The 12,438-nt window shown below is 49.0% G+C and overlaps 1 protein-coding gene across 1 annotated transcript; it reads left to right on the top strand.

The window, feature by feature from the left end:
* Window positions 1–769: 769 nt before the first annotated feature.
* LOC102225078 lies at window positions 770–11,403 on the top strand. Its single transcript, XM_023339806.1, has 3 exons — window positions 770–839; window positions 4,354–7,541; window positions 7,777–11,403. Exons 1-3 carry the CDS (start codon window positions 770–772, stop codon window positions 11,401–11,403), a joined length of 6,885 nt encoding a protein of 2,294 aa, XP_023195574.1.
* The last annotated feature ends 1,035 nt before the right edge of the window (window positions 11,404–12,438 follow it).

The raw sequence follows: 12,438 nt of genomic DNA, 5'->3' as shown, positions 1-12,438 counted from the left end.
AGCAGAGACCCGTTCTCTAAGTCTTCACGACGATTCCTCCCTCCCTCTGTCTTTGTCTCTCCTTTTTCAAATAGACTATTTGTCATCTCTGAAATAGAGCGTTTTTAAAAATTCAACCTGGAGCCAACCCCCCACCCTGACTCTCCTCTATTCTCACTCTCAATTCCCCAGACTCTGGCCGGCTGCGATCAATAGCCTATTGATCAACTCTCTCCATTCCCATTACACACCAGTGCCAAAAGAGCCAACCATTTTCCCTGAAAAGCTGATCTGGAGCATATTTGCAATGGTAGGGTTTCTCTAATTTCAGCAGGTTATTATTAAATGCCTACAGTGTGTAAACGTCTTGCTGCTCTGAGATGCTGAGAGGTAAAGATGTGTTAGAGAGGACCACACTGACCGCAGTTACCTTTTAATTGAAAGGTACTGCACTGAGGTAAAGAAGGGGATAGCTTCCCACTTAAAGTAAAATAGGAAAGGTGAGAGCATTACCACATACGTAGAAAGCAATTCTTTTCCCAGTTGTTTCTACTTCATTTCTCTCCCCCGCCTTCTGTCTCTCTCCTCTCTTGCTCTCCATAGACAATGCTATGGGCAAAATCAATACTGGAAAGGGAAAAAAAAACACACAGAAGGCATATTTTTAGCCCGTTATTATATGAGCTGCATGAGGAAAACGGTGTTTGTGGGAATGACAGAAATGCCAAGGTTCTGGTAAGACAAAGATAGGGTGGGAGAGAAACAAAAAGAAGCGAGAGGGCTGAGAACGATGGTGGTGCTGGGCTGTGTAAGGGAGGTGGAGGGCGGGGAGGGGTCTAATGGAGATGGATCAAACGAAGGTAGAGATAAGATGGGAGAAAATGGCTGATGTCTCGGCCAGTGATAGAGCTTGAAGTAGCCTGCAGGAGAACAGCTACAGAGAGGATTTTTGTTTTATGAGGATATGTGATTGCTAACATCAAGAAAAAAATCCTCTCAGTTTAATATTTGCTTTTGTTTCCAGTTAAGTGACGGTTTTGTTGGTTTGGCACACCTGAGAATAAGCTCTTTCTCTTTAAATCGCTCAGCAATCACAGCGATGCTCTACCTGCTTTCTGCTTTGCTCCACCTCTGTGCATGTTCGTGCTCTCTGCGGATTGCTTACCCACACTCTCACTCCTGTTGCCAATGGCTTTCTGATGGACTCCTTCTCCCTTACCTTCTTTTCGGGCTCTCTCCGGTATCGCTGTCAGTCAAGCTCTGAGCTCCTGCCATTGGCTGAATGTGGCGCGTGGATCAAAAGGCGGGGAGTCCAATTGGCCGGAGAGCTCACTGGGGGGAAGGAAGGGATTGATTTATCTGTGGTATTAGAAGATCAATTAATCCCTATTGTGTGTGCCAGCACAGATAGCCCGATGTGTCTTATTTGGTATGGCTTGTTTCTGCTCAGCCAAGATAAGAGTGTCTCCCGTCACTTTGCTCTATAAGCAACAAATCAAATCAAATCGAAAAGGGGGTGACGGCACGCATAGGGTTCCTCCCCGGGCTGTGGCTGACTGATCACAATAAGGGAAGTCCATCAATATGAAAAGTTGTGTGTGCAGAATAAACACAGCTCATTCCAGGGCCAGGATGTCTGCCCCGTTGCCATGACAGTGCATGATGTGAGGATGCAAGCCTTTTAACTAACTCCACTCAGCTGATAAACCCACTCATGACTGATGACAACGGATACAGAAACAAATGTGTGCGTAAAGTAGGAGCTGCATGTGTGCAGAAGTTTACCAGATTTTCCCCTAAAACTTGGTTTGGGGAACAACTGAAGAGTGACTTCTCCCTCACTCCTAAACCCTTCTGGAGCAGAGGGTTATACTCTGCAGTTTAACCTCGGTAGGGCCTGCTCCTCCCTGGGTCTGCCTGTGCTTGGCAAAAGAGGCAAACTGCTGCATTAAAGTAAGACTCACGTAATATAAATAGCTGACATAAAAAAAATGAAGTTATGGTTAGCTTGATTATACACTGAGGTTTACTGAGGATACATTTTTTATGCTAAAGAAAACAAGTTAATCGGTAGAGAGCTGTGGAGCATTTTCAGTGGCTGAAAGCTGAGAGGCTTCGGTTCACAGCTGTGAGAGCGCTTTGCTTTTTACCACAGGCAAGTTGTTCTTGTTCTATTTTTCTTCATAATTGAGTTTGTTTTACCAACATGTAAAAAACTTATAACACCCTATAAAAGCTTGGGTGTTTCTCTAACATACAGTATGTGACTATATAGAAAGTCAATATGAAGTTTGACATTATTGAAAAATTCCGGTAATACAATTAAACAATAAAAACTGAGCAAAGGACCTTAGAGATTTTTTGTTAATAAAAAAAAATTTAGCTTCCAGAGAGGAACAAATTAGAACAACACAACACTTATTCACTTGTAATATTGCTAAAATCACACACAGATTGGGTGCAGATGCAGATAAAGTCGTCACTCAGAATTTTGACAGATTTACCCTGTTTAATCCTCAGACAATTAGTTTGGTGTTGTTCTGATGGATGAAGGGAGAGTGAGTGACATGGTAAAACCTAAAGAGCTGTCTGAAGCCTTCAGAAAGAAGACTGTAGCATCTTATGCGGACTGAAATAAGTTTGAAACATATCTGAAATCATCTATGTGTGGAAAACAAATGTCCACACTTTTAAGGATATTGAAAACCCCTGCCAACAAGCCCAGGTCTGGCTGTTCAAGTTTAAGTTCATAAAAGCAGACTGCAAGTTGTTAAAAGAAGTCTCCAAAAACCTTAAAATGTCATCACAGGATTAATAACTCCTGTTATCAAAGTGTCTGATGGTACAATCAGGAAAAGACTGCAGAGAGAAGAAAGCTTTGGAGAGACCATAGACAAAGATCAAAACTTTTGGAGTAATGCACTTTGGACAGACGAGTCTAAAACTGAAAAATTTAGTACCAGAATAGAGAACATGCTTTGGCAAATATAGCATGTCAAGAAAACAACTTCAAATCAGAGCTTAAGCATGGAGGTAGATGTGCAAACCAACTTATGCACCTACTACAATACTTCTCTTCTTCTCATTCAAGCTGCTTGCAAACAAAGTAAGAGAAATTGTTGACGAACACAATTAGCTACTTCTGCTCTGCTAGCTTAACTTTGTGAGAAGAGTTTGTTTTCTGGCGATGAGAACATTGTTTGTTCAGTTTTCTTCCTTAGGCATGACCTTAACTCCAAGTTGCAAACCTACTTGCGGTTCAGTGTATGAATGTGTGTAAATGTTTTGATGCCTGAAAGAGAGAATTGATCCAGAGATATCATGCATGCTTTCAGGCATGATCTATATCTCGTGACCAGAGGTGAGGCGTCAGGACCAGTAAATCCGTTCTTTATTCACAACAACAATCCGGAGAAATACCCGCATTACTGCAGTTGTAGACTACTTCATTATCAGCTGCAAACTGCTACTGTGCTCGTAATTTGTGAATCGCTGGGGCTATCTTCTTTTCTGTGTACTTTCAAGAGGAGCGGACCACCTGCAATATCACAACAGGTTAAGAGCTACGAATTATATCAATTTATGCGGCATATGTCGGTTAACACTTTTCTTTAGTTATTTTTTGCGTCTTGTTCTAATGCACCGATTTTACCTGTATGTTTATCTTTTATTGTTGTTGTTTTTAATTCATTTTTTCAAAGTTTAGTTGGATTTTTTGTCTTGTGTAAGTCCTACAAAAGCTGTCACAGCTCAGACTTTTCCTTTTGTAAATCCATTGCATAAACTTAAAATTATTTGGAAAAGAAGAATACTATTATGGTGACATGAAAACATGTGTAACCGGGTGGTTTTTATTGGAAGACGTAGTTTACATCTAGTGGTTGTACTTGGGTTATCTCGAGCCTGATATTGAGGTGTGTGGGATGGTAATCCCCAGAAGAGGGATCCTTGTTGTTAGGGACCCTCCAGGTCAGGCTAGTTCACCTCAAATACCAGGCATAATCGGGATGAATGTAATAAAGGCCTACTATCTTCAGCTATTTGACCAGTATGGCACTGATTTGTTTAAACTCCCATCTGTTCAGGGGGCACCGTCTTCCTGGCTTCCTGCATTTCAGCTATGTCAGCAGACTGAGGTTCAAGAAGGCCATATTCAAACCAGTGTTGCAAAACTTCGTGGTAGAAGACCAGTTGTAGTCCCTGCAGGCACTATTAAGTTTGTGCCTGCCACATGTTCAGCCATGTTAGCGCTGGCTGGGGCAGCATTAATTGAGCCGTTGGATGTAAAGTTTAGCTTACCTGAGGGTTTGTTAGTGTCTCCTTCCCTTTTGCAGGTTTTTCGGGGCACTGTTTATGTTCCTGTGGTGAATGTAGGGGTGTGTACAGTCACACTAAGACCCCGTTGTGCTCTGGGTCTCTTGTCTCCTGTAAAAGTGGTCAGTTTACCGTCAGAGTTGCAGGAAGTTCCTTGTGCACAGGAGCAAGTCGTGGCTATAGTCAGGTCCCATACTGCTGAGACTGGTTCGGTCGGAGAGAAGATAACATCACTTAATCTCTCTATGCTGGACAGCGAAGAGCAGCATAAGGTGAGAACATTGTTGCTAAAGTATGAGTCTGTGTTCTCTGCTTTTGATGGTGACCTTGGTATTACTAATTTAATCGAGCATAGCATTCCATTGTTAGACAATGTTCCTGTGCGGCAGAGGTATCGGCGTATCCCTCCATCTGAATATGAGGCAGTTAAGTCCCATATTAACCAGCTGCTGGCAAACCAGGTTATCAGAGAGAGCAGTAGCCCTTATGCATCACCAATTGTCCTGGTCCGAAAGAAGGACGGCAGTCTTCGCCTATGTGTGGACTATAGACAACTTAATAAAAAGACCAGAAAAGACGCTTTTCCACTGCCCCGAATAGAGGAAACATTGGACTCTCTATCAGGCGCCCGCTGGTTCACAACCATGGACCTTGTTTGTGGCTATAACCAGGTTCCAGTTGCAGAGAATGATCGCTCAAAAACAGCCTTTTGCACGCCTTTTGGCCTGTTTGAATTCAATCGCATGCCATTCGGGTTGTGTAATGCACCAGGAACTTTCCAACGTTTAATGGAGAGGATGTTCGGGGCTCAGCATGGTCAGTCACTCTTGCTATACCTGGATGATATTATTGTGTTTTCTTCCAGTGTTGACCAGCACCTGGCACGGCTGGAGGTGGTGTTAAGTCGCCTGAAACAAGAAGGATTGAAGGTCAAGTTGGAAAAATGTGACTTCTTTAAAAAGCAGGTGCAGTACCTGGGACATCTCATCTCTGAGGACGGCGTGGCCACGGACCCAGACAAGATTGCAGCAGTGTCAAACTGGCCTCACCCTACAAATGTCTCAGAGCTGCGGTCGTTCCTGGGATTTGCCAATTATTATAGAAGGTTCGTAGAAGGTTTTTCTCAACTGGCTGGCCCCCTCCATCGTCTTGTTTCAGAACATGCTGGGTCGAAGGCGAGTCGAGGACGAGGAAAATTATTGGGAGGAGCATGGTCAGAAGAATGCGAAAGGAGCTTCCAGGAGCTCAAGGCCAAGCTTGTAAGTGCTCCCACTCTCGCTTTTGCTGATTTTTCCCTGCCTTTTATTTTAGAGGTCGACGCCAGCCACCATGGACTAGGAGCTGTGTTGTCTCAGGAACAGGGTGGCCGAGTACGACCCATTGCATATGCCAGCCGCAGTTTGCATGCTGCTGAGAAGAGTTATAGCTCCATGAAACTTGAGATGTTGGCCATGAAGTGGGCTATGGCTGAAAAGTTCAAGGAGTACCTGTGGGGCCACCGATGTGTCGTTTGGACTGACAACAACCCACTGAGCCATTTGGATACTGCCAAATTGGGTGCCACGGAGCATCGATGGGTTGCTGAACTTTCTGCATTTGACTATACGGTCAGATATCGTCCAGGCCGTGTGAATAAGAATGCTGACGCCCTCTCAAGGCAATCAACAAGTGGGGACAGAACACAACTACACCACCACCTCCCAGGGACAGCCATTCCAGAACAAATCTGTGAGATGTCGAGGGTGGTGCAGGAGGATGCTGTGCAGTTGGCGATCACTGTCCTTCCATCCCGCAGCAGAGAAGATCTGTGCCTACTTCAAGGGGCTGATCCGTCCATTTCAGCCTTCCTGGAGTTTTGGCAGCAGCAAAGAGTGCCGAGCCGGGCTGAGAAGGAGCGTCTAGGGCCGGGCGCCCGTGGACTTCTGAAACAGTGGGACCGAATTGTCCAGAAGGAAGGCCTTTTGTATCGGCGCACCTGGAGACCAGATGGTGGAGAAGAAGTTCTTCAGTTTCTTCTCCCAGAGAGTCTAAAAGCAGAGGTGTTGCAGGAGCTTCATCAACATCATGGCCACCAGGGGGTCGAGAGGACGACTGATGTAGTGAAGCAGAGGTGTTTCTGGCCAGGAGTGGATAAAGATGTAAAGGATTGGTGCCAACAGTGTGAGAGGTGTACCCTTGCTAAGAACACCCAGCCAAGAGTTCGAGCGCCTATGGGTCACCTGCTTGCTTCAAGACCAAATCAGCTGCTGGCCATTGATTTTACACTTTTGGAACCAGCCCGTGATGGAAGGGAGCTTGTGATGGTGATGACAGATGTATTTTCGAAGTTCACCCAAGCCATCCCTACTCGTGATCAGAAAGCGACAACAGTGGCAAAGGTCCTGGTTCGTGAGTGGTTTTACCGTTTTGGAGTGCCGGCCCGTATCCACTCTGACCAGGGGAGGAACTTTGAAGGTGTCCTAGTACAACAGTTATGTGAGTTGTATGGAGTTCAGAAAAGTCGCACCACACCTTACCACCCGCAGGGAAATGGACAATGTGAACGTTTTAATCGAACTATGTTCAATCTGCTTCGCTCCCTAGCTCCAGATGAAAAGCGAAATTGGCCAGAACATCTCCCACAGCTGGTCTTCCACTATAACACCACTGCCCACCAGTCGACTGGTGAATCTCCTCACTTCCTTATGTTTGGACAAGAGCCCCACTTGCCAGTGGATTTTCTGCTTGGCCATCTTCCTGAGCCCACAGAAGCAAAAGTGTGTGATTGGGTGGCAGAGCACAGGAGGCGCCTAAATGTGGCCATTGATGTTGTTAAAGGCAGAGTGGAGTTGGCAGCCCACAGGAGAAAAGTGAGGCATGATGAGAAAGTCCGGTGTGAGCCACTTCAAGTTGGACAACGAGTGTATCTGCGTGATGTTGGCCCAGGGCGCAGAAAGATCCAGGATGCCTGGGGGGCTACAGTGTACAAAGTTGTGAGGGCGCCAAGTTCAGGTGGTGTTGTATATTCAATTGCCCCAGTTGATAAGCCTCACCTTGTTAGACAAGTGCACCGTACCTCCATAAAGCCTGCCCTGTCACCTTCAGAGACCTGCTATGATGACTGGCCACAGAGTGCACCAGAGGAGAACAGTGATGAGGAGGATGTGGAGTCGGGATCTTGGCTGGTGTGCCGAGAGGCTGTTGGTAATCCACCCAGGCCTGTGGTCCCAGAACCATCAGAGAGGCCTCCAGCTCGAACACCTGTTCAGGTGCCGTCAGCTTCGCAAACTCCTCAGAGCACTAGGGCTGCCCCTAGAAAGTCCACCCGTAAAACTGCAGGCAAGCACTCCAATCCTCAGCATCTCCCAAGATCAGCTACGAGTGAAGACAGAGGGGCTGCTGTTTCTCTGGTTCCAGGTGTTAGCAGCATGGCTACAGCTATTTTTCGACCTTGGTCATAGTTTTACTTAATCGGTGGGTCACCGATTCATAGAGGGGGGGTAGGAAGCCGCTAAGCCCCACGAACCCGAGAGGCCCATCTCGCCGCCACCCAGTGAGGCCAAGCACCGCAGCCTGGTGCAGATCATCTACGACGAGAACCGAAAAAAAGCAGAAGAGGCTCATAGGATACTGGAGGGGCTGGGACCCAGAGTGGAACTGCCTTTGTACAATCAACCATCTGATACCAAACAATACCATGAGAACATCAAGATAAACCACGCCATGAGGAAGAAGCTCATCTTGTATTTCAAAAGGAGAAACCACGCTCGTAAGCAGTGGGAGCAGAAGTTCTGCCAGCGGTATGACCAGCTAATGGAGGCCTGGGAGAAGAAAGTGGAGCGCATTGAAAACAACCCGCGGCGCAGGGCCAAGGAGAGCAAGGTGCGGGAGTACTACGAAAAGCAGTTCCCAGAGATCCGCAAGCAGAGAGAGATGCAGGAACGAATGCAGAGCCGTGTTGGGCAGCGAGGAGGTGGCCTCACCTCAGCCGCAGCCCGCAGTGAACATGAAGTCTCCGAAATCATTGATGGAATATCAGAGCATGAGAACACGGAGAAGCAAATGCGGCAGCTGGCCGTCATCCCCCCTATGCTGTTCGACGCCGAGCAGCAACGCATCAAGTTCATCAACATGAACGGACTGATGGACGACCCCATGAAGGTTTACAAGGACCGGCAGGTCATGAACATGTGGAGCGAGCAGGAGAGGGACACTTTCCGAGAAAAGTTCATCCAGCATCCTAAAAACTTTGGCCTGATTGCTTCTTTTCTAGAGAGAAAGACGGTGGCAGAGTGTGTGCTCTTTTACTACCTGACCAAAAAGAATGAAAACTACAAGAATATAGTGCGGAGGAACCGACGCCGAGGGAGATCTCTGCACGGCCAGCAGCAGCAGCAGCAACAACAGCACCAACAACAGCAGCAGCAGCAGCAGCAACAACAACAACAGCAGCAGCAGCAACATCAGCAACAACAGCAGCAACAAGTGAACCGGAACAGTCAGGACGACAAGGAGAAGGAGGAAAAAGAGAAGGAGGGGGAGAGAGACGAAGAGAAAAATGAAGCTGAAGACAAGGAGGATGGAATGAAGGATGACACTTCTGGAGAAGATGCCGAAGACAAGGAGCCCACTGTGGCTTTCAAGGGAAGACGAACAGCGAACAGCCAGGGCCGCCGCAAAGGCCGTGATACCCGCTCCATGAACAGCGAAGGAGAGGAGACCACCACTCCGCCGCTCAGCAACGAGCTAGCCAATCTGGAAATGAATGAGAGCTCTCGCTGGACTGAAGAAGAGATGGAAACAGCCAAAAAAGGCCTTCTCCAGTATGGTAGGAATTGGTCCGCCATCTCCAAGATGGTGGGATCGAAAACCGTGTCGCAGTGCAAAAACTTCTACTTCAATTACAAGAAGAGGCAGAAACTGGATGAGATTCTGCAGCAGCATAAAATGAAATCGGAGAAGGAGCGAAAGGCCCGTCGGAGGGGGAAAGCCTCGCAGAACGAAGAGACGAGTGCTACGTATCCTGCAGAGGAGGAGGAGATCGAGGGTTCAGGAGCCAGCTGCAACGAAGAGGAAGCGCCTGAAGATGGAGAAGGTGGAGCAAACAACAGCTCGGACACAGAGAGCCTGCCTTCGCCGCACTCCTCGGAGGACAGCAAGGCTAAAGAGGAAGGGACCAGCAGGCTGAGGGGCAATTCCAACACCGAGGACAGGAAGAATGACCAGGCAGGCGACGAGAAGCCTCCTGTCAAGGAGGAGGCAGAGTCAACCATCAAGCAGGAGATAAAGACTGAAACAGGGGATCCCAACAAGGAACAGCCACAGCCCGTACCGCCCAATGATGCCACGGATAAAAAACCTCCAAGAGTTGAGAAGGAGGAAGTCAAAACCTCCAAGAGCTCCAAGAAGGAGCACCTGACCAAAGCAGGTCTACATGGGGACAGTGACTCTAGTGCCACTTGTAGCGCTGATGAGGTGGAGGAGACGGATAATACAGATAAGAAAAGGATGACGTCTCCACGCCCCAGCCTGCTGAACTTCTCCCACGACGGGGTCATATCATCTCTGCAGAAGCCCATGGACCTGAAGCAGCTCAAACAGAGGGCTGCAGCTATACCACCTATTATGCCAGAGGCCTCTGTGCAGGGCACTCCGCGGAGTGGGAAAGCAGTGCAGCCCCCCCACGCCTTGGCTCTGTACCAGGAGCAGATCACCATGGCTCACGGAGAGTCCTCTCAGGAAGTCAAACAGCAGCAGCCTTCTGGCCAAGCAGGCAAACCACAGCCTTACGCCCCTCAGGCAGACAGAGAGCGAGAGGGTCTTCTGACCAGCAACCCCCGAGTTCGCCCTCGAAGCCCCTCCACCAGCGAAAAAGACGAAAAGTCCAGAGCCTTCTCTCCACACGGCGACACCAAGAAGCAGGCCCTGGGTCCGGACGACCTCAGGACCTCGAACCTGGGTCGCCCGGTTCTCTCGCCGTATCCCATGGCCCCGCGGGACATGGCCAAGATCAGTCACGACCAACACCTGCTCCACTTCAACCCGTTCCCACAGGTAGGCCTCCCCTCGCTTGCTGGTCTGCCACAGGATAGTGTGCGGTTAGCGGCGGTGAGACCCCTCTCCATGCCCGACCCGCCACCGCTCATTTCCTCTAACAAGCCTGGAGGCTCCATCACGCAGGGTACGCCGGTGCAGTTGCATGGAGCGGCCCATGGGCTGGATCACTCAAAGATGCCTCCCGCACCAATGGGGTTGTCTTGGATGGAGAAGAAAGTTGCAGGTCCTTTCCCAGTGGTGAAGCAGGAGCAGTTGTCTCCTCACAGCTCCTCCCAGCCTGATAACTTATCAAACCCAGGGCCGCCACATGATAACTCCTCTGCTCGTGGCGTCCAAGGAGGTAGCATCACCAAAGGTCTTCCTGGGACCAGAATACACCCGGAGTCTGCGGTTTCCTACCGAGGCGGCTCCATCACACAGGGGACACCAGCAGACGTGCTGTATAGAGAAACCATATCACGTCTGATCTCGGAGGACAGTTCCAGCCGAGCTGACAGGGAACGGGACGAGGCGCCATCTAAAGGACAGATCCTGTACGAGGGAATCAGCGGGCAGATCCTCTCATATGACCGGCCGCAGTCTCAGACTCTCAAAGAAGATGGTCGAGGTTCAGGTCTGTCTGGAGAAATCCTGGGTCTGAAGCGAACTTATGATGTCATGGAAGGAGGCAGAGGGCTGCCAATGAGAGACGCTCTGTCTGCTACCAATTGTGAAGGTCTCATCGGTCGTGCCATGCCTTTCGACAGAGACAGCCCTCACCACACGTCTTACAAGGATGCTCATCATATCCGAGGCTCCATCTCTCAAGGTATACCCCGCCATCTCGACGCACAAGATGCCTACATGAGGAGGGAAACCAAGCAGATGAGGCGAGAGGCGTCCCCGCCCCGTGGCGCCGGGTCCCTTTCTGACCCGATGAAGGGCAGAGAGGGCATCGTGCCCACGGTGAAGGAGCCTGCCCTGGGCCAACATCACGCAGATACACTCGTTGTCCAACTTGAAGTGGCTCACACCGGACTTTCTCATCATGCCTCACTTTTCTCCTGTGGGCTGCCAACTCCACTCTGCCTTTAACAACATCAATGGCCACATTTAGGCGCCTCCTGTGCTCTGCCACCCAATCACGCACTTTTGCTTCTGTGGGCTCAGGAAGATGGCCAAGCAGAAAATCCACTGGCAAGTGGGGCTCTTGTCCAAACATAAGGAAGTGAGGAGATTCACCAGTCGACTGGTGGGCAGTGGTGTTATAGTGGAAGACCAGCTGTGGGAGATGTTCTGGCCAATTTTGCTTTTCATCTGGAGCTAGGGAGCGAAGCAGATTGAACATAGTTCGATTAAAACGTTCACATTGTCCATTTCCCTGCGGGTGGTAAGGTGTGGTGCGACTTTTCTGAACTCCATACAACTCACATAACTGTTGTACTAGGACACCTTCAAAGTTCCTCCCCTGGTCAGAGTGGATACGGGCCGGCACTCCAAAACGGTAAAACCACTCACGAACCAGGACCTTTGCCACTGTTGTCGCTTTCTGATCACGAGTAGGGATGGCTTGGGTGAACTTCGAAAATACATCTGTCATCACCATCACAAGCTCCCTTCCATCACGGGCTGGTTCCAGGTGTTAGCAGCATGGCTACAGCTATTTTTCGACCTTGGTCATAGTTTTACTTAATCGGTGGGTCACCGATTCATAGAGGGGGGGTAGGATGTAACCGGGTGGTTTTTATTGGAAGACGTAGTTTACATCTAGTGGTTGTAAATTCCCACCGTGGTTTGGGCCTTTGAATACATCTCGGCCCCGTTCCCCACCGTCACTTCCGTTCACAGCCTTGTCGGGCTCATTAAGCGTATATAGGCACCGGGTGTGCACGCCAATCTGTGTGTGTTTGTTTGGTCCGTTGGTTGAGTTGGCTCTCAGGGCAGATGAGCGCTGGCGCCGTGCTCATCGGGTTGCTGTGAGTGTTCGGATCGTGGATATTTAATACTGATTGCTGCTGTTGCCTATTGTGCTCCCACAAACTATTCAGAACCACAAACCGTGTAGAACCAGAACAGCATAGCTCCTTATTTTTATTAGCGTACTGGGCACAACCCTAGGACGGGGTTGGG

The sequence above is a fragment of the Xiphophorus maculatus genome, chromosome 9 (assembly GCF_002775205.1).
Source record: "Xiphophorus maculatus strain JP 163 A chromosome 9, X_maculatus-5.0-male, whole genome shotgun sequence".
NCBI classification, from domain to species: Eukaryota; Metazoa; Chordata; class Actinopteri; order Cyprinodontiformes; family Poeciliidae; genus Xiphophorus; species Xiphophorus maculatus.
The sequence above is the reverse complement of the archived record's forward strand: the minus strand, read 5'-3'. Positions and strand labels throughout refer to the sequence as shown.